Source organism: Penicillium cosmopolitanum (genome assembly GCF_028827165.1).
Source record: "Penicillium cosmopolitanum strain IBT 29677 chromosome Unknown utg000011l:1.0-3548175.0:1.0-3550911.0, whole genome shotgun sequence".
NCBI lineage: Eukaryota > Fungi > Ascomycota > Eurotiomycetes > Eurotiales > Aspergillaceae > Penicillium > Penicillium cosmopolitanum.
This window is the reverse complement of record NW_026622681.1, coordinates 2,822,976-2,844,434: the sequence shown is the minus strand read 5'-3', so window position 1 is coordinate 2,844,434 and position 21,459 is coordinate 2,822,976. Positions and strand designations below refer to the sequence as shown.

General features: G+C 50.6%; 7 protein-coding genes across 7 annotated transcripts; 4 read left to right on the top strand and 3 right to left on the bottom strand.

The window, feature by feature from the left end:
* Positions 1–217: 217 nt before the first annotated feature.
* N7509_012567 (Gfo/Idh/MocA family protein) lies at positions 218–1,588 on the top strand (the record flags this gene model as incomplete). The annotated part of the gene is made up of 4 exons (XM_056637204.1): positions 218–248; positions 328–348; positions 415–945; positions 1,008–1,588. The coding sequence occupies 4 exons, from the start codon at positions 218–220 to the stop codon at positions 1,586–1,588; spliced, it is 1,164 nt and encodes a 387-aa protein (XP_056483234.1).
* Positions 1,589–2,831: 1,243 nt separating this feature from the next.
* N7509_012566 (phosphoglycerate mutase) lies at positions 2,832–4,235 on the bottom strand (the record flags this gene model as incomplete). Its single annotated transcript, XM_056637203.1, has 4 exons — positions 2,832–2,990; positions 3,091–3,567; positions 3,753–3,971; positions 4,101–4,235. 4 exons carry the CDS (start codon positions 4,233–4,235, stop codon positions 2,832–2,834), a joined length of 990 nt encoding a protein of 329 aa, XP_056483233.1.
* Positions 4,236–5,295: 1,060 nt separating this feature from the next.
* On the bottom strand, positions 5,296–7,498 carry N7509_012565 (homeobox domain-containing protein; the record flags this gene model as incomplete). The annotated part of the gene is made up of 2 exons (XM_056637202.1): positions 5,296–7,101; positions 7,169–7,498. 2 exons carry the CDS (start codon positions 7,496–7,498, stop codon positions 5,296–5,298), a joined length of 2,136 nt encoding a protein of 711 aa, XP_056483232.1.
* A 2,940-nt stretch (positions 7,499–10,438) lies between these two features.
* Positions 10,439–10,723, top strand: N7509_012564 (uncharacterized protein; the record flags this gene model as incomplete). Its single annotated transcript, XM_056637201.1, has 1 exon — positions 10,439–10,723. One exon carries the CDS (start codon positions 10,439–10,441, stop codon positions 10,721–10,723), a length of 285 nt encoding a protein of 94 aa, XP_056483231.1.
* Positions 10,724–15,144: 4,421 nt separating this feature from the next.
* On the bottom strand, positions 15,145–16,081 carry N7509_012563 (HAD family hydrolase; the record flags this gene model as incomplete). The annotated part of the gene is made up of 3 exons (XM_056637200.1): positions 15,145–15,805; positions 15,871–15,892; positions 15,973–16,081. The coding sequence occupies 3 exons, from the start codon at positions 16,079–16,081 to the stop codon at positions 15,145–15,147; spliced, it is 792 nt and encodes a 263-aa protein (XP_056483230.1).
* A 414-nt stretch (positions 16,082–16,495) lies between these two features.
* On the top strand, positions 16,496–18,280 carry N7509_012562 (GNL3/Grn1 family GTP-binding protein; the record flags this gene model as incomplete). Its single annotated transcript, XM_056637199.1, has 3 exons — positions 16,496–16,517; positions 16,593–16,687; positions 16,781–18,280. The coding sequence occupies 3 exons, from the start codon at positions 16,496–16,498 to the stop codon at positions 18,278–18,280; spliced, it is 1,617 nt and encodes a 538-aa protein (XP_056483229.1).
* Positions 18,281–18,677: 397 nt separating this feature from the next.
* N7509_012561 (uncharacterized protein) lies at positions 18,678–21,247 on the top strand (the record flags this gene model as incomplete). The annotated part of the gene is made up of 2 exons (XM_056637198.1): positions 18,678–18,777; positions 18,852–21,247. Coding segments are annotated over 2 exons (2,496 nt in total), but the record flags the coding sequence as incomplete, so codon positions are not given.
* Positions 21,248–21,459: the final 212 nt, after the last annotated feature.

Genomic DNA, 21,459 nt, shown 5'->3' with positions numbered 1-21,459 from the left:
TAGGCTTCAAATGTTTCTGGAGAAAGCGGAACAGATACCAGACAGGCCGATTGGAGATGAGCGTTCGAACCATAGTTGAAGTCAAAGCTCCAAGGTTTGCAGTCCACTATAAATACATTAGCTTGCCCCCTCTCTATTGCCATCAATAATCTTTCAGTCGTGGTGTATCAAATTAGCACAGATTCACTCAACCTCAGATCAATCTTCTAGTTCAACCATGCCTTTTAATCTTCGATGGGGCATTCTTGGTATGTCCGATAATCTTGTTCGAATTACCGGCATTGAATTGCTCTTACTAGTGCTGACTTCCAGTTTGACGTGCCTTAGCCACGGGCGGAATTGCAGAAAGTGAGATAAATAAACTCGATCAAAACTCCTCGCGAATAAGGAAAAGCTAACTTCGTTGAATTTTAGCCTTTGTGAAAGATTTGTTGCTGGATCCGACAAAAAGAGGAGTTACAGACGTCACCCATACAGTAGTCGCCGTGGCCTCATCTTCCTCCAAATCGTCGGCGGATTCATTCGTCGAAAGGCTCCAAGTTCCCGCACCATGTGCAACCTACGGATCTTACAAAGAAGCTGTTAATGATAGTAATGTGCAAGCAATTTATGTGGCTAGCCCACACTCACACCACTTTCAGCATGCAATGCTAGCACTCGAAGCCGGAAAACATGTTCTTTGTGAGAAGGCCTTCACCGTGAACGCAGCCCAGGCCAAGATTCTCTGCGAAACTGCCAAGGAGAAAGGTCTTTTTCTCATGGAAGCTGTGTGGACCCGATACTTTCCGCTTAGCATCCAAGTGCGACACCTGGTGCAGTCCGGAGCAATTGGCGAGGTTTTGCGTGTGGTCTCGGACTTGAGTATCGGGGAAGAACCTGAGACTTCTTGGGACTCTTCGCATCGCATGGTTAACAAGGACCTGGCTGGTGGTGCCTTGCTTGACTGTAAGTTTGATGTATTTCCCAGTTCGTGGGGCTTCATGTATAGTTAGCTAACCTTCTTACAGTGGGTGTTTATGCTCTTACCTGGGTATTCCAAATTCTTTACCACACTTTACCTCGCTCTCAGCGGAAAGAGCCATCCCAAATCGTGTCGCATATGTCCAAGTATCCTCAGACTGGAGCGGACGAATCGACAACCATGCTCATAACATTTCCTACAACAACGCCATCGGCTCTTTCCAACCGAACCTCCGAGGCTGTGGCAATGACGGCCTTCCGCGTGGCCACAGATCCAGACAACCGTGGCTCTGCGGGTCCCTCCATTCAGATTCAGGGAACTAAGGGCCATATCCTGATCTTCGGCCCTGCTTACGGTCCAGAGCGATACCGCGTGGTGCCGAGTAGTGGGTCAGGAGACCCGGCAACAATCCAGGATGTCCATATGCCTATTCCCGGTGGTGCGCGCGGCATGTTTTGGGAGGCTGATGAGGTCGCTCGTTGTTTACGTGACGGGAAGCTTGAGAGTGACACCCTTCCTTGGGATGAGAGTATCGCGATTATGAAGGTAATGGATGAAGTTCGGAAACAAGGGGGGCTAGTATATCCGGAGAACATCGAGTCGACAGTCTACCCATTGAATCTCTGATGCAAGAAGGAACCTTAGAAGTGACCTTGAAAGGATTATCGTGATTCAAGTTGGCAAGTTCCAGGGATTAGAACTTGAACTTGGAAGGGACACTACCTAGGTACTTAATAGCAGTACCAGGACTAGTTAGTATACTAGTAGAACTTCTGAATATATATTCGGCCCACCTAGGGGGACACTTTTGACTAAATCTATCACGCGATCACATCCAAGTTGACGGCTGGTACTTGTAGATAAATCCAATATACATGCATTTCAGATGATCTAGTTCTTATACCCCATTGCGAATTTACCAACGAGTTAAGCATGGATTTGTACTTCAAGGCTAAACCCGCGATTCTGCCCCATAATGAAAAAGGCCCTTTTTAAAAAAAAAAATTTACCCAATATCAATTCATCACCACAGACCGCCTTCTATAGATTGATCTTTAGAATTTCCGATGTGGGTCACCACTATCCGTAGAATGCGCGATAATTATCATTCCTAGCATACAGAAACCATAAGAAGATTTTGTAGGAACTGGCCCATGATTTATCCGCAATTGATCAATTTAAGGCCTTCCCCTCATTAATCTAAAGATACCGCCACTCTTCAACAAGCAAGTCTCCGTGGCGCAATTGGCTAGCGCGTTCGACTGTTAATCGAGAGGTTGGAAGTTCGAGCCTTCCCGGGGACGCTTACTTTTTGCTTTTGTTTTGCCATTATCCCGACCAAAAGGGTGCGGCGGTCGGGTTGTTTGTTGGTGGGTGGGGTGATGGAGATGAACTTTTTTGATATGGTTGAATTAGCCGCGGGGGACATAACTCTCTGACTTAACTGTCTGCGCAATGTGGATTCTTATCTACTGGTAGTAGCACCAATGTAATCTGTACCTTGGTTATAATGTGGAAGGTCAAGCAGAGGCCCCATGAATTACCCAGACAACACCACCTGGGTATATAGCACCACCTGGGTATATAGCTGCATGAAAATTCTCATGCTATCTGCATGCTAGTAGTGTTGATCAGTAGACTATACAATAATTGAGCCTCCCGGCCGTCTCCGCATTGCGAAGCTTGAACTAGCTAACTCCCAATAGAACCATAGAGGCTGCGTCTATAAAACGATCTATCCAAAGACGGGACTTCCCAGAAGAAACGAAAAGAAAAGAAGATAAAAAGATCTCCCTAGCAAAAGAAAACCAGCATATCTCATATCTACAACAGCAAAAAAAACAAACCCAAACCCTTTTTCCAACCTCCCCTAAAGATCCGTAACCAAAGGCGTCGTAACCGGCACCGCACTCGAAGGACAAACACAAGCAGTAACAGACGTAACCGGCGGCACCGTACAATGAGGACTATCCGTCCAAGCAACACTCGAACTCGTCACAGGACCCCGACCACCCCCCTTCTTCTCCGCCTTAACAAGAACAGGAATGACAGCACCAGTACTAAGCGAGAAAGTCCTATGCCCCAAAACCCTGAGGATCGAAGAAATTTCCCCCCGAATGCGCCGTCACCGAAACAACCGCCTCATCCTTCTCCGATGCAGATGTAAAAAACACCTCATTCAGCGCTGTCGTGCTTCGCACATCCTGCGCAGCACTCGTTTCACCCGTTACCCCGTTCCAAAGTTCATCGTCCTCGGTGAAACCGGCCTCAATTGCCCACTTGGGAAACAAGTTGTGAATATAGCTTCGACTAGAGCGGTGATCGCAGGTATGAATGCTGATACCTTCGCGGAAAAGTTCTTTGACGAGGGGGTTGAAGGGGGCTGCGGAGCGGGGCAGGGATAGATCTGTGAAGGTGTAGTTTGCTGTTTGGAGGGTTCGGGTGAGTGGGCTGACGAAGTAGTTATCTGGTGTGTGGATGTTTTGTTCGTTTATGAGCTTTTGCCATAGATTGTGTGCTTTTAGGGCTTGGGTTATGCCGTTTTCTGTTAGGGAGGCGTCTTTCCAGGTGGTTGTGCTGTTTCCGTCTAGTTCGGCCCAGTAGCACTGAGAAAATGTGTTAGGTCAATTCAATTCAATTATTGGCTCTGTGTGGAATTTGATAGGTGGGTTTATTTTCGCGGAGATGGAGGAGGTTTGTTGTAGATCGATACTACGTTCCCCTCCTCTCAATCCCCACATACGCGGGGAGATCGCGGGCAAATAAAGGGGGAAATGGAGGCGGTACTTACATTCCATGCCGGTGTGCCGTAGAAAGTCTCCGCGGCATTGTGATAGCCCTCGCCGTGCCGACCAAGGAAGAGGACCTTGTACTCGATATCCTTGTGTGAGTCTTGGTTGAGCTTCTGGACCTGGTGGTAGAAGCGTTCCCACTGGGAGTAGTCGCGGTGTTTCTTTAAATGGCTGTCTGCGGGGTATGTGCGATTGATCAGACCGAAATTAACAGCCGCCTAGACAGAGAAGAGAGAGAAAAGAGATTAGATATGATCAGATGAGGCCAATGTCCAAATAGCTTGAAACAAGCCCGACATAGTCGAAAGTTGGATGTAGTAAGTAGTAGTTATTTGGGAAGGTCATACATAATCAAAGGTCGATGCATCAGTTGAGCTCTCATCCTGCAAAAAGTATCCCGTCTCTGTCGAGTACTCCACAGTGTAGGCAGCCACCGAGGCAGTGAGACCCAATAGGGCCGGGGTAAGTGTTGTGAACTTCATTTGGCTAAGAAGTATACACTTGAGCTTCCGTTAAACGGTAGCGATAGTGATAGTGAAAGTGGTTGCCGAAGGGATGAAGGTGGAGGATGCCTTCGAGCAGGAAAAGTAGTTTTGAGTTTAGAGATCGGCATCGGCTCTTTATAGCAAGAGAAAAAGAAACGGCTCTTAGCTTGCAGGTTCTGTTCTTTAGGTAGTCCACGGGTATAGTAAATAAACGAGGATGACAGGTGATGACGAAGAGCCCCGCAGTGGAGTCGGGAAGTTGAAGTTGAGGGAGACCGGCAGTCCAGTCGAGTAGAACACGTGCTCACCACCCCCAGGTCGGCTGGATGAATTTCGGAGATTAAGATACTATCTAGGATTGGTTTACTAGTAGTAGAGCAGAGGAGAGGGCATTGGTGGAAACAGGACATATTTTGCTGAAACGACTTTATTTGACAGACATCACCCCCCCCCTTTCTTGGATTATGACACAGGGAAAACAAGAGATCAAAAAGAAACAAGAGAAAGAGAAGAAAGTTATAGACGTGACAGTATGTATCAAAGAGCCAAGTGCTGATATGCAAGATCCAAATCCCAATACAAAGTCCGTTCCAAAAAAGTGGGAGATAACCAAGAGCAATGAAGAATAAGAGGTGTTTGTGTGAGAAGTGAATAGTTTTGTGAAAAAAAAATGTAATCTTGAGTCGACAAGTGCGAACTCAACAGAATTAAAAGGTCGTATCGGACACCAAATATAAATTCCCAGGCCAATAAGCACAAATGCAAAGATTGCTCCGAATATGTAAGAACCCCGGTGGAACCACACCCAATAAACAGACAGAAGAAGAGAAAGCATATGTAGGAAAGAGTGAAGGAAAAATGGGTAAAAGTGACAGTGTTTTCTCCGCGTACGGAGGGTTGGAATCCACAAAAAAATACCAAGGGCAAAATATCACAGAAATAAATCAAAAAATAAACAATCGCAGGGGCGAGACGATGCGTGGCGGTTCGTCCCAGACAAAAAGCGTATTTATCGCGGCACATTTCTCATTCATATCCATCTAGACGAGGAAGACCATTAGGAGGGATAGTTGATCGGAGTCGTGTTGTTGGCAAACGTGTATGCCTTCGGCCTGTGGACCGAAGCCAGATGCGCAGAGTAGCCATCATGCTGCTGCTCGGCAAAGTCATGCATCCTGAACTCAGCTTGTTTCCTCTCATCCATCGACCCTGCCTGGTTAACGTCTTCAACCGAATAGATGAGTGACGGTGACCCGGACACAGGCTCCATCCCAAAGGCCTGGCCAGTGTGTTCAACAGCCGCATCGTAACCAATGGGGGACACGGTGGCGGAGTGTGGTACTTGCAGACCGCTCTGGAATTCCGGCGAAGAGAGCGAGCCCGTGTCTGCCCAGCTTCGAGCCGACATGGGGACCGGATCGCAGCTGACGTACTCCGGGAAGGTCGAGACCTGGGCCGGGGCAGACATCGGCGGGGCAACGTTCTGATATGTGAAAGGAGAATAGATGTCCAGCGGGGTAGTAGGAGGAGAGGCGATGTTGACTTGCATGGGCTGAGAGGTCGGGAAGAATTGAGTTGTGGAGTGAGCCGAAAGGCAGTAGTTACTCTCAGTCGGCGAGGCGGGCATGAAGTGTTGGAAGTCCTGAGGTGTCAAGGGGGTTGGCGGAGCCAGATTTGTGGATGAGACGGATGGCCGCAGCATCTCGGCCTTGCTGGACTTCATGGAGCCGGACTCGGCGAAAGTGAAATTCAACGGGGAGCGCTGAGCAGCAGAGGCCTTCCGCACACCGGCATACCGGTTGTTGAGGCTCTGGGCCGACTTGGAGTGTCTCATCGAGTTTCCGGCACCGGAGCTTGGAACCCGGTTGGTAGGCGACAGGGAAGACATGGAAGTCGACGCGGCCAACGAACGGGTGTTGGAAGTGCCAATTGCAGCAGGGCGGGGGCGTTTACGTCTCGCGGCGAGATCGAGTTCTTTACCGGACTTCTCCCAAGACGATCCACCGGCTCTGTTCAACGCTGGCATACCCGACTCAGACGTACAGATTCCAATGCCGTTCAGGGTGGTGGACAAAGCATCGGACGACTCCCGTCGAGAAACGGAGATATCGGGTGCCTGCATGGGGTATTGCATGTTGTAGCCCATGCCGGCATCCGCTCCCATGTTTTGAGGGGACATGTGCTCCTTATGGGCTTCCGTCCACTCCTCGGTCTGGTATTGGGCTCCCGAGTAGGCGTTTGCATTTTGCTGTATAGAGTGAGAAGAGGTGGGCACCTCAGGAATGGATTGGTTGGCGGGGTGGAATGAGGATGTCTCGGGCTGAGGCTGGGACTGTTCCCAGGAAGGTTCATCCTTGACGCCAGCCCAGTCGGCGTACCCCGAGTTGTAGATCGGTTGCCTCTTGCTTTCGTGTGACTGAGGGGCCGCGGCAGGCGGGGCCATGGTGGTGGGTGAGATGGGCTCTTCCTCTGGCACGGAATCCGGCTTGCGGGAGCCTTTACGGGAGAAACGGGTGCGCGCCGCACAGGCTGCATTGAGGGCCCGCTGCAGGGATGCGAACGTCGCCTCGCGAGCTGACTCGCTCTTCGTCTTGTGGTGCTTCCCCTTGGACGGGGAATCGGAGTGTGTGACGTTCTCGGGGGTAGGGGTGGGGGTAGCAGAGGATTGTTTTGGGGTGGGAGGCTGCTCGGACTCTTCCTTCGGGGCGGAGGACGACTGTCGCGACTCAGACAGATGTTGATCCAAGGTCTCGGACTTTCGGCGGGCGGCCTCCTCGGCCTCGGCCTTGGCCTTTTGCATCTTCTCGAATTCCTCCTGGCGCTTCTGCTGCTTGGCCTTGGCGCGTCGATTTTGGAACCAATTCTATGATGGGATGATTAGCACGGATTCTTGACGGGGAATGTGGTGGGCGGCAGGGGTGGTGACGTACAGCCACGCGTGGCAGGCTCAGATTAGTTTGAGCAGCCAATTGACGCTTCACATTGCTGCTCGGTTTGGGGTGAGCCTGGAATTGAGCCTCAAGGGTCTCGACCTGCTCCTTGGTCAAACGCGGGCGTGAGAGATTCTCTGTGTATTCGTCATAGTCCATGATGGGCTGGTGATAGTAATCGATCATCTCCATAGGCGGATGAGGGTAGAGGTAGCCATCGATGGGATGCATCATCGGCGGGGGCATCATAGAAGGGTCGTAGGCCATGTTGTGGTCCATTGGGATCCCCGAGTGGGCGGGATAGTTCCATGAGGGGTGGATATAACTCATGGCGGCGGGAAGGAGTGTTGAATAGATACAAAGGAGTGTATAAGTGGGAGGAAGGGAGATCGCTGTAGAAGGAGAGGGCAGCGAGGAAGGCAGGAGGCTATATCAGAGGGATAGAGACATGCGGTGGGTGTTTGACGAGGGTGGTTGTTGTGGTGTATTGTGATTATATGAGGCGATGAATGGTGGAATAAGTCGGAGCAGTTGGAAAATCAAACAGGAACAGCAGTATAAGAAACCCGGTAGTTAAGGAAAGACGGGGGTAGATCAGATCGAATCAAAAAGGAGTGTATGGCGTAAAAAAAGAAAAGAAAAAAGAAAGGAAATATCGCGAAGTGATGAAAGAGGAAGAGAGAAAGTCGGGGGGGGGGGGGAAAGAGAATGGGGTGTGCTGGTGGTTGCTGCGGTCCAGGTCCAGGGGTACGGTAATGGTAATTGGTACTGGTACTGTACACGATGGACAAGATGGACACGATGGACAGTTCGGAGATGTGTGAGATCTGATCGTCTCCATTTCTGGTTAGTCTACACAGACTTCATCCCCACTCGGGGCCCGTGGAGTGCGCTACCGCCCGCGCGGTTCTAGGGGGTGGCGTAGAGAAAGTGCAGACGTGCATACATGGCTGAGGTGAGTGCCGAGTACGGAGTATGCCTACAGTGTAAGTGTAGTGTATAGTGTACGGTTGACAGAGCCATGTCAGTATGTACTCCGTAGTATCCTAGCTTTCAGCTGAGATAGCTGAGCGATTGGGATCTGGCCTGCCTGCACACATTCCGATCTCGCCGGAGCACATGGGGGATGCTAATCAACGCTAGATCCAACCGCTGTTTGAGAATGCCGGTCCACCTGCTCCTGCTCCAGTCACGGAGATACGCACAAAGTCTAGTACATACATACTCATCAGCAGGATATAATCCGCAGATCAGTATAAGAGTACTACTCTATGCTTACGGTGAAACTAAAGAGTACAAGTATTATATACTCGTACTCGGGGTATACTATAGTAAGTCAACAAGTGATCCATGGTTCAGGTACCCAGGATATGGCGCCCGGGTACAGTTCCCGCGTATGGTACCGTGGTAATCTTACCGTCACGCGGTTTGTCTCCCTTCCCTTTCCCTTTCCAGTTCCTGCATTAGCGTCAGTTCACGTCCTCTCGAGTCCATTCTCCATCTCACTTGAAGACTTTCGGCTCTCCAGGCTTAGTGGGTCATGGTCGTGGATCATTTTGTTTCTTCTTCTTTTTCTTTTTCTTCTATTTTTTGCCTTTTCCTTTTTAGTATGCCCCAGTATGTCCTTGGCTCTGACCTTCCACGAGTCAGTCCAGCGTTATGCCAAACCTCGAACCAGAGCCTCGAGCCACAGCCTGCAACCATGCACTGCGGTACGTCGTCACGGTGATTGGGCCTGCATGATTCACGCCCATTGGGTGCAAAGGCGCCCTTCTCCCGTCGAGTACGAGCTCCCCCTTTCGAAACATCCAAACACCCTGCCACAATTCCGACCGACTGGGTCTGACGAGATCGGATGCGCTCCCCGGCTCGACGATGAGGGCCGATCACCATGCGGAGCATCGATGATGTCGACCCGAACGCACTATTGAGACCTGAAGCAACCTGTCTGTCAGCTATCTGTCAGCGTGCCCACCCGACACCATCACCCTGCAAAATTCCAGCCTTGGGAGTGGATTGGCAGCCCGCCAAGCCGAGCTAAACATCAATAGTTGCTGATCTCTCCAGAGGATCTACGAGCTTTGTTTGGCGTTTTTTCCCTTTTCTTCTTTGCCCTTGGCCCTTTTTACCTTTTCGTGCTTTTTCCCCCCTGATCCTCCTCCCCTCCGGCCGGTTCCCTTCCCCTCAGTGACACTCTCCCGATTTTCCTAGGCTCCATTGTTTGACCCGCAGCGTAACACAAATCGTGACTCTGCCGGCCCAGCAGTCTGGTTGGCCCTGGTCAACTCGGCGCTAAACGCCCTGGATCAAGAGGCTCCCTGCACTTCAAGTCACGAGGGGTTACGCCACAATATCTGGCTCGCCTTGCCCTGTCTTGCCCTGTCTTCCTTGCCCCTCATGCAGCAAGACGCACATGCAACCCACTCGAGGTCGTCCTTTAGACCTACGGGCCTGCAGGAAATGACCTCAAGACTGGCCTTCCTGACCCTGCGGTGTATTCTCGATCGAACGTCAAAAACGCTCGAGCCTTAGCCTCGCTGCATCATCCCAGCTTTCTCTCAACGGTCGCTTGGATCTTCCTTTCATGCCGCTCTCCGGGCAGGCATACGTATCCTTGACGTCGATTCCACGAACTTACCTACCTTCACCGGCTTCGTGATCTACTTCGTGACAGGAAAACGTTGCACAGCACCCCCTGTTTAGAAACCTTAAAGAACGGAGTCGGCCATGTTCCGCTCTGATCATTCACAATCCGGATAAAATGGTAAGTATGTACTAGTATGTATGTGCCGTGCCACCCGATACTTCGTACCCTGTCCCAAGTTTTGGTGCTTCGAGCTCCATATAGTCCGGCATTGTACGGATAAAATTGGGATTGGGGGAGAAGTCCCGGTCCAAGAGAACCTTTGTTCAAGGCAAAAAGCACACACCTACCTTCTCTCTACTACCCCCCTCTTGGTGATCCTCAGGGCGATCTGCTGTTTTGCTACCCGAAGCACATCCGATGCACCATTAGGCTCCGTTTGATCGAGTCGATGCACCACTCATAGTCCGTCCGGGGACCTGGAGTGGGGGGAGTTCTCTCTCTCCCCGGAGAAAATGGAGGAAGCCATCTCGAGAAGGATCCTATTTAGGTAAGAGTAGATCCACGTCAATCCGATGGAGCAGACAACGTGGCTACGGGGCTCCGTGCCCTCGAATTCCAGAGCTGCGAACTCTAAACAGCGCACGTCCTGGATGCACCGTACCACATCGCACCATCCAAACTCCATGGCAGTCACGGCCGGAAGCCGTGGAGTGAGTGACGATGCCGTGATCGACTTGACTGATGATCGCCGTCAGTCCTATTCCTTCTTCACGTGCAGTAGGGCGGCTATCATGTTGCAAATCACATCTAACTCATTCGGTCACTCGAGTGCTAGTGGACAATTGTCAACCTTCACTTATCACCCACCACTCATCACCATTCCACACGAGTTTGGGACCATGGCTCAGCGAGCAGCCGGATCCACTGCGCACATGGTCACCCGAGGTGCCAGAATTTCAACTCCTTAGCTCGAGTATAGCCAAGCCTCAAAGACCAGTAGTTCTCTCGATGTAGACAGATAGTCCCCGCCAAATCGAGAATGACCCCCCTCCACCACCTTCATCACTCCATCACCTCCATACATTTTCATGGAAACCCCCACCTGGTCGGTGCTATGGAAATCCCTGCGGATCCCATGGCGTGCATGGTCACTCCATCCCTCCATCCCCCCACTATACCGTATTCCGTTCGTTATGTGATCTCCGCCAACTCCGTCACCCAGGGAGGATCTGCACTTGACGTCCCCCTGGATTGATCTGCAACGCGCCCGCTCGGATCCCTTCGCCCCCATCCGACTATTGATTGGATCTGGCGTGAACCGTTGCGGCGGATCCTAGTATCTCAAATATCGGAGACTCTGAGTGTGTATTCATGCTTTCGTCGGCTAAAGCAAGTCCCCTCCCTCCTCCCTGTCCTCCCAAAAACGCACGGTGCAGATACGGAACACCCAGAGGAAGGGGAGAAAAGGGAAATAGAACCAAGACTAAGGCCCAAGGCCCCAAAATGATCGCCAGAAAATTCCCCGACTTTTCCGCACCAGCATGATCGATGAACAAGTGTGACGACAAGAAACTTATTTGCGCCCGTCGTTGCTTTGCCCCCTCTCTCGCGGGTCTTGTACTGTACTGCTCTGGCCTGTCCTGTCGATGCCTAAAGAAATATCACGTCACGGCTTGGCATGGCAGAGCATAGCCTGGGGGATCCTCAGATCGACTCAGATCGACTCAACCCGACTCCTCTTCCCCGTCCGCAGCAATCGACACCGATTTGCGCCAAGTACTCAAGCGCCGCCCGCGATGGGCCGTGGCGGTACTCCGTAAAGAAGATACCCCGTCCATACTCCATAAATACATACAGTTTTGTATATCCGTACCTTGGTGCCTGGTCACCCCTGGATCAGAACGAGCCAGCGAGAACGAGCGAAAAAAAGGAAGAATAGGACTCGGACTCTTGTCTGGTCAGACCCATCTGGCCCGTCTACAGTACATACATAGCCCACCCACTTGACTCGTCATTTTCCCTCCCTTTCTGCAGCGGGTTCGGAGTATTTCGGTGACAATAGTGCGCGCGGTGGCTGAGATCTCGAGCGCAAACTTGAAATGTGATCGATCCACCATCCACCACCATCCACCACCCCTCTTCCTAAATTAAACCCACAGCCCACAACAGAACAGAACACAACCCCTTCCCTTCCCTTGGCTGTGGCTGTGGCTCAGCTGAATCGGATTCGGAATCTGCCTGTGGCGGTGCGCAATGTCCCGCGCAGATATCATCATGCAGCTACTGTGCTCCATACGTATCAAACTAATGCACTGCTAGGGGCTTGTCAGGGTCCCAGGCCATTGTCCCGCGACCAACTATTTGTCAAGACTCAACCTGGGTAGACTAGATCTGCGCGAGGGTTCTTCTTTGCTAAGTACCGGGTAAACGCTACACATGCAACACGATGATCTGGGAAGGAGATCGAGGTCTCAGCGCCACAATCCTACCTAATTCCGGGAGTTTCATACGCTACTCTACCTGCAGGGATTCCTTTCGAGCCACTGCTGCCACTGCCACTGCCGTTCAAATCAGAGCTGACCCGATGCTGTGGTCCAGATCGGAATCCGAGCAAAAGGAAAGAAGAAGAAAAAACAAACAAACAAGGTACTGTAGCAAAAGGATTAACAGAAACAGAAACAGAAACTCTGTTCATGTATGTGATGAAGGTGCATCCGCCACCACCGCCATCACGCATGCCATGAGAGGTAAAGGTAATGAACGAACGAGTCGGCTGGCAGGCGTTGACATGTACGCTAAAATGATCACCAAGTGATCACCAAAGACGCCTTCTTTTGGCTACCGTAGGTAGATCTGGACAGCAGGTGGTGGAGATCTCTCCCGCTTTTTACAGTCTGCACAGTATCCGTACTTCCTTGACAACCCGATCGATTCTGACATTCAGCAGTCTGCGTTTTACCTACTCCGTATGTAGAGAGAGAAGCATTTTCCGACCCGTGCGCCGCACCGCACCGCGCTGTGCGCAGATGCAACCCTTCCTTCCTTCCTTTCTTCTTCATCATAATCTCCCCGCCCGTCCCCCTTGCATGTCCTTCTCACCGAGAAGCTCTGCAACTGGACGATTGGGGAAGCTCCAGCTCCAGCTCTCCGCCCGTTGCAGGCAGTTTTATCCTATAGGAAGTCTTCCTTCGTGTTTCCCGTCTCGTCCCAATGCTCCGCACGGCACTGCTTCGCTTCACTTCGCACGCCCTGTCGGCTGGACTTGTCCTGTCCTGTCTGTCCTGTCTGTCCTGTCTTGTTGTGAGTACAGACTGTAACTTCTGTATACCGTACATAAGTACCGTACGTATTGTAGCTGCACAAATCACAGCTACTCGTACAGTTAAGGCCTTCGTTGCCGGGGCATAAAATACCCTCGTGAACGGCTCTTGGATCGGCTTGCAGATGTCTGCAGCTCCAGTCGGACCCGATGTATTTTATTTCCTCTACTTACATACACCGAGTACTCACTACGTAAGTACTCTGTACTACAGTACATAACCTACTGCTGTATGTATGTTTGTATGTATGTACTCGTAGCTACCAGTGCTCTCTCGCCACTAGCACATGTGCACTAACCGCAGCTACTCAGGTGAACACGCACGCACACACATACAGACACGGCCCTAGTTGGTGGTTACTGGTTGCTGGGCAATCTCGATCTCAACTCGAACTCGGAGGGAAAGGGAGCAGAGTGACGTCGAATTCGGGACGATCTCGTCCTAATATTCGCCCCGTTCATCGGGGTGGCCAAATCAAACAAAACCAACCCTGCATGAACTGTCGTTCGCAGCTAGTTACCGGGGTGTCCCTGATCTCTGCATCACGGAGACCGCTGCAGTTGCTTGCAGTAGTAAGCCACCTAGGTCCAAGCCAAGGCTCAAGCCAAACTTCGAACATTCCCATAAGCTCGTTGACTGGCCTTGTCAAGGTCAGCTTTGTCGTTATGTGCATGGTATATGTATGTAGGTCTGGCCCGGCCCTCTCTGCAAGGACTCGGATGTGCAAGGATGTTTTCTAGGATCAGCTCGAAGGACTTCTCCGAAATCCTGCTGGTGTCAAAGAGCGAAACGAAACGAAACGAAACCGCCACAATGCCCCACGACGGTGGTTTCTGGGTCGGGAATGAAATGCAGGCCGGTTTGCGAGATGTGACCCTCCAGAAAAAGAAAAGAGTTTAGGAATTCCGAGCCTCACGGGCTTTGGATTGGCCCGGCCGGCCCTACTTTATACGCACTCCACATCCTTTGGCATTCTATCCTTGTTTATGAAACGGCCACAAGCCTGCTTCATCACGCCCTGTTCCTGTTCTGTTTGTATATACAGACATACATACATCCATCACACGCATAAAGTTACATCGAGGCTTCAAGTTTCTTTCCTGGAAAGGAGATAGTACAATCGTATGTAACGTAAACCTCCGAGTCTCCTATTCGCACCATTCACGCCGCAATCCTAGCAATGTAAACTTGGATACAAGCTCGTGACTGGCTCTAAGTATATCACGCACTGATCAACAGGCTGATGATGTGTCGATCGTGTTTCATAAATGGTGTTGGGATCTCGGCATTTCTACTAGTAGTTTAGTCCAGTCACGATCCCCGGAGGCAACATTGTGCAACCTGCAACCCCAACGTAATCGGATGCGCAGGTGGAACTAAAATCCGAACTTGAATTTCCGGCACTATTAGTGGCCAGGTGGATAAATGAATTAGGTGCTTTTCATGCCCTCCGCCCATAGCTACCGCCGCTATATGCCCAAGTGTCTTCAGCAATCAGAGACGATCTCCCACTGGCACACCCACGCCCACATCATTGTGGAATATCTTTTCTCCCTTCAGGAGTCATGCATGTTATTACGTAGCATAAGATAGTACAAAAAGGTACCAAGGTGCCACGGATGAAGTAAGGCCGGGCAAAAGTACAGAATTCAAAATGAAGCACACCGCACCAATAGGCCGAACTCCCGAGTCCCGAAAGCCCAAGCGAAAGGGAGCAAAACAAAAAAGCCGCAGATTGTACAACCTGTGCGCACGTTTATCTCAGTTTCTTGCAACCCTGTCTATGCTGTGTAACCAGATCATCAAAAGCGTAGTCTCCGCCTCTGGCCCCTGCAGCCAAGACGTCCCAACCATACTGTATGCACAGACATACTAGCAAAAAAAGGAGACCAGGTACATACGTATGTACATTTAGCAGGTCTGTACAGAGTACTGGCAGTAGATACTACCCGGCATTGGCCAGGCCAGGCAATTCCAGGCAAAGCGAAGCGAAAAGAGATGAAACGAAACAAGTCGTCCAGAGAAGAAAAAGAATGGCAACATTATTAGACTCAAACCAAATGCAAAACTTATTGCAAGGCATTCCGAATCTCAACATTTACCTTCCCATCAACAACACCCGTCACAATCAAACTCCTCAAATCCTCAACAATCCAATCCGCACCCGCCGCACGCAATTGCTCCAACGAATGTGTCGTCGCCAGAGCAAGAACCTTGAACCCAGCAGCCTTTCCAGCCTTAATACCTGACGGCGCATCCTCGAGCACCAAAACGGAGGTCGACTCTGGATCTTCCAGCTCAATCTGCTTGCGACCAAGGAGGTAGCAACGCGGATCCGGCTTGCCGAGGGGCACGTCCTCGGCGACAACGAGTTTCTCTGGGTGTGTGAGGCCGAGGACTTCGAGCCAGCCGTCGATAAGGGCGCGTGTGCCGGAAGTCACGACGCCCCATTTTGCGCCGGAGGTTTCGAGGGCGCGGAGGAGGTCACGGCCTCCAGGGATCTCTTTGGCGTCGGAGCCGTATTCTTTGGGGATGCGGCCTTCGATGTAGTTCACGTCTGTGGAGGTAGTGGTGGTTAGTATAGACTGTAGAAGGAGGGGAGTGTCAGGGTCTGGCGTACATTCCCAATTGGCCTTTGACTCGTCGTAGAGTGCCATTGTATCGATGCTTCTCCGGCCATGGGAGGTGGCCAGGATAACCTCGGGGTCAACGCCTAGCTCGGCTGCAATTCTGCGAGAAGACCGGGTTAGTCGATATAGTTCTAGACGTGTCGTTGTATTTGCGATTGCACCTACTTGTACCAGTGCTTGACAATGGCTGGTTTGAAGATATATAGTCAGTTGCTGATCGCACTGCATGCCCCCATAGTTGCCCATAGTAGTCCAAGACCGACATACCAGCTGTAGAGTCCACAATCGTTCCATCAAAGTCTGAAAGAATGCCATCGAATGTGAAGTTTTGCGCAGGCGCAGAGAAAGATTCGATTGCGGAGAGAGAGGGAGACATAGTGGGGGAGGGGTGATGTGGGGGAAGTATTTGGTGTTGGTCGGAAGGTTGTTGAAGTGAAGAAGAAAAAAGACAAGAGTCTAATAGAGTCTAGAAAGGAAAGAAAGTCGTCAGGACGTGGGAAAGTAGAGATATGCAAGAGTCTATAAAGAACAGAACAGAAAAGAGCAGAGAAACAGTCTGCCAAAAGGAAGTCGCAATGTCCGGCGGCTGGCTTGCCTGATTTGGAAGGTATCCGCCATCACGCACTCGGCGATCGGCCAATCTTATTTTCCGGGATTGAATTTCGATAAGCGGAAAAACTAGAAACGCCGATCGCCGACCGCGCTCAACTTTTTCGAGGAAAGACTGTACCGCAATTGCGATACGGCACTTTGTCTTTCATCTCTGCCAGTCACCACATATACCGGCAAGATGGTCACTAAGTCAAAGTTCGGTATGTCACCCATGGCCCCAAGAATACCTTCATGTTTTTTTTGTCTTTTTCCACAGTACCTCTAACATGCAACAGGCAAAAGCTCCAAGCGGGTCCCAGTTCGCCTGCGGCACAAAATTGAAAAGGCCGCTGTTGCCAAACAAAAGAAGAACAGAAAGCTTGCGAAGCAGGTGTGTGATCCTGATATTCATATGCTCATTTAATTGGGCATTTTCTCGCATTTGTCCGGTCCCCAATGCTTACACATTTTTTTTCTTCTATAGAACCCCGAATGGCGGTCTAAGATGAAGAAGGACCCCGGCATTCCTAGCCTTTTCCCCTTCAAGGACAAGCTTCTCCATGAGATCGAAGAGAAGAAGCGTTTGAAGGCCGAGGAGCAACAGCGCATTCGTGAGGAGGCTCGGGCCCGCAAGATCGAGGCCAAGAAGGCCCAGGGTGTCGATGTCGATCAGGCGGAGATCGAGGTAGACCTAGACGGTGATGACATGTTGGATGATACCATGGACGCAGACGGAGACGACTCAAACCCAATGGCAGCCCTCCTTGCCTCTGCACGTGCCCGCGCTACCGAATACGACGACGATGATGACGAGATGGAGGAGGACGACGAGGAGGATGAGATGGATGAGGATGATGAGGAGGGTGGAATCACTTTCGACTCTGCCCCCGACCTCGTTGACGCACAGAACCCCTCCAAGGAGAGCTCACGGCGCCAATTCGACAAGGTCTTCAAGTCTGTGACTGAGGCCGCCGACGTGGTGCTGTACGTACTCGACGCCCGTGACCCCGAAGGCACCCGCTCGAAGGAGATTGAACGCGAGATCATGGCCGCAGACTCTGGAAACAAGCGTCTCATTCTTATCCTCAACAAGATCGATCTTGTCCCTCCCCCCGTTCTCAAGGCTTGGCTCCTCCACCTGCGCCGATCCTTCCCTACTCTGCCTCTGAAGGCCTCCAACGGCAGTGGCAACGCCCACTCCTTCGACCACAAGCAATTGACCGTCAAGGGTACTTCCGAGACCCTCTTCCGTGCTCTCAAGGCCTACGCCCACAGCAAGCAGTTGAAGCGCTCCATTTCCGTCGGTGTCATCGGATACCCCAACGTCGGCAAGTCATCCGTTATCAACGCCCTGACAGCCCGCCTGAGCAAGGGCTCCAGCAATGCCTGCCCTACCGGCGCCGAGGCTGGTGTCACTACCAACATGCGCTCCGTCAAGTTGGACAACAAGCTGAAGCTGATCGACTCCCCCGGAATCGTCTTCCCCAGCTCAAACGGCAAGACCGGCAAGAAGTCCAAGGAGAACGAGCAAGCCCGCCTGATCCTGCTCAACGCCATCCCGCCCAAGCAAATCGAGGACCCCATTCCGGCAGTGAACCTTCTTATCAAGCGTCTATCATCCTCTGAGAGCATGATCGCCAAGATGCTCGAAGTCTACGGCATCACTTCCCTCTTCCCCACCAACGGTGACAAGACCACCGACTTCCTGGTCCAGGTTGCTCGCAAGCGTGGACGTCTCGGAAAGGGCGGTATCCCCAACATCGAGAGTGCTGCTATGACCGTCGTCAACGACTGGAGAGATGGTCGGATCCAAGGCTGGGCCAATGCCCCTGCTCTGTCCGTTGTTCCTGCTGCAGCTGCAGCCGAGACCGCTCCGGGCGAGGGAGTCGTTACGGCCCAGGTTGTTACGGAGTGGGCTAAGGAGTTCCAGATCGAGGGTCTTTGGGGTAATGGCGAGGGTGACGATGATGCGATGGCTGAGTAAAAAAAGGAATTCCTCCTCCATCCGTCTCTCTAAGCTCCAGTTACGAAGTCATCGGTTCTTGTTTTGGATTTGGATACCAAAAAGTGGGCGTTTACATGTTTCTAGTTCGAAGAGGCAGCGAGTTTAAATAAGCATACCTACTACATTTTTCTTCTGTTCTACATTTTCTTTCTTATAGTTTGCCATCCGTAGAATGGTAAGCAGTGAAGGGTTTATGGCCCCTGCAAGCTTCTTCTGACTCGCTGTTAGCGCGGGGCGATGCAGTCACCTGATATTGATCAGCTCGACAGATTGAATCTTTGCATTTCTGCCTTGCTCTTTGAGCTCAGATATACCCGAAAGAGCTTGTCCATCGAGGACTGGAGACTTGAATCCTAGACGAAATATTATCCTAGCTATGGACCGACTGGTTGAAACCTCATTTGGTGGCCTAAACGAGGGATTTCAGTTTGGAATTAACAACGGTTCAGTCAACGCCGAAATATATCTAGCTCCACGTAAGTTATAACATGCCCTAGCTGATACAAGGCGTTTGTAGCAGCAGCTAAGAATGCATTCGTGTAACCCCCAGAACGGCCAGAAACTCCTCCAGGTCCCTGCTCCACCGTCCCGTTCAACCGCGACCCAGAATTCGTCAATAGGGGTACCCTCCTATCCCAAATACGCGAGAAAAGCTCACAATCGGCCCGAATAGCTCTTGTCGGGCTAGGTGGTGTCGGAAAAAGTCAATTACTCGTCGAATACTCCTATCAAGTCCGAGAAATAGACCCAGGAACATGGGTCTTTTGGATACACGCGAGCAATCCTTCTCGATTTGAGGCAGACTATCTATCACTGGCAGAGACACTGAAGATTCCCGGTCGCCATAATCCAAAATCGAACATATTTCAATTAGTTTGCAACTGGCTTCAGGATGAAAGGAAAGGGAAATGGATTCTGGTGATTGACAATCTGGATGACTATTTCCTTGACCAACCCGTTCAAGTTCCTTCACACACAGACGGCTCTCGGGGTGATGAGAGAACCAGACTTGATTCTTTCTTGTCGTTTTTGCCTCGATCTCAAAGTGGTTCCATCATAATTACTACAAGGAGCAAGGAGGTTGCTTTGAAGTTGGGTTATGAGAGAGATATCATCCTCGTCGAGCCGATGGAGCAATCTCACGCTTTGGCACTCGTTGAGAAGAAACTCTTGGTCCCCGCAGAGCCCGGCGATATATGTCAATTGATTGATAAGCTAGATTATATGCCTTTGGCTATTGCACAGGCAGTGGCGTACCTCAACAAAAGGGGAGCGCGCTGTTCCGTGACGCAGTACTTGGAGGAGTTTGAACGAAACGACCGAAAGAGAGTTAGACTCCTGAAAACAGAGCCAAATAATCCACTTCGAGATCACGAAGCAGCCAACCTGATCATGGATACCTGGCAAATTTCTTTCAACCATGTCCAGCGGATTAGATCCTCAGCAGCAGACATCTTATCTCTGGCGAGCTTTTGTGACCGACAGGAAATTCCGGACATCTTGCTTCGAATCGACCCAGAGTCCGAAAACGATACTGATTCAGTTGCGGGTGATGAATTTGAAGATGATCTCCAGATACTGACGGATTTTTTATTCATTTCTCCAAATGCAGATGGGAGAACCTTCCAAATGCACAGTCTAGTACAGCTGGCCACAAGAAGTTGGCTGGAAAAACACGGGGATCTGGAAAGGTGGAAAGAACACTTTATCAAGATTCTCGCGGTCGAGTTCCCAACTGAGATTTATGAAGACTGGGAACGATGTCAAGTGCTATTCCCGCACACAAAATCGGCTTTGAGGCACCGGCCTGTAACGGAGGGTACATTATCTACCTGGGCTACTTTACTTGACAACGCGGCAAATTATGCGGCCGAAAAAGAAAGATATCGTGACTCATTGGAAATTTTGCAAGCCGTTATCACCGCGAGGGAAGCCATACTCGGCTCGAACCACGATCATACACTCATGAGTAAAGGCTATATGGGTTTGATATATGGAATATTTGGCTTGAAGAATGAGTTTCAAACTATTTCCAAGGAAGTTTACTGCGCTTTTGCTAAGCTCCATGGGCCGGGGCACGCCGAAACGCTCGCCGACATGGTAATTTTGGGCAGGATATTGGTGGAGAACAATCGATTTTTCGAGGCGGAAGCACTTCTTCGAAGCTCATTAGAGATTGATAATAAGCTATCTATGGGGGTTGGAAGCCTTCGCACGAGTATAATTCTCGCCATTCTTTCATGGGCGCTTCTCCAACAGGGCAAATATCAAGAGGCGGAAAAACTACAGATAATGTCACTAGAAATCGACAAGAAGGTCCTCCCGGAAGTTCACCCTTACAATTTGAAGGCCAAGTTCTCGCTTGCTTCGATGTACCAGTGTCAGTCTCGATGGGCGGAAGCAGAAGAAATGAATCTTGAAGCTTTAGAGGACACCAAGAAGGTGATGGGGCAAGCAAAATCTTTAAGATTGCTTATCATGAAAAACCTCGGAGAGATATACAAATTTCAAAAAAGATGGTCAGAAGCGGAGAGTCTCTTTCAGCAGGCTTTGAAAATTTGCTTGGAAGTCTTTGGGCTGAATGACTCTGTGACTACTTACAACATAACCAGCCTCGCGCAAGTTTATTGGCAATCGGGCCATCTTCAAGAAGCCGAAATATTCCAAAAGAAATGGCTCGAGATATTTCAGGAGGATCACGGAAGAAATCATCCTGAGGCGGCGGTGGTGATGATGAAAGAGCTAGCTGTGGTCTATACACTACAAGCTCGCGGATCAGAAGCCAAAGCCCTTGCATTCCATACCATGGAAGCTTATGATAGAATGAAAAATGGTCAGTTTCTTGACCTGGAAACTTTGACGGATTTGATTTGGGTTTGTCACAAGCAAAATCTTTCGAAGGAAGCGGAGGCCCTGCAAATGGAATATTTGGAAGAATCAGAAAGAAGGTATGGTCCAAATAATGACAAAGTGCTACGTAACCTGGCTTCTGTTTACACGAAACAACGCGAATCGTCTTGAGGCACCTTGTACTATCTATCTGTCCCTTATTTCGGCCATCTCTTGCAAATTCGCTCACTCCTAGCTATATCCAGGTCTTTCTCTTGACGAGGATTGTTTTCAATGTAGGTATTTTGATTATCTGCTGATTTTTGAGT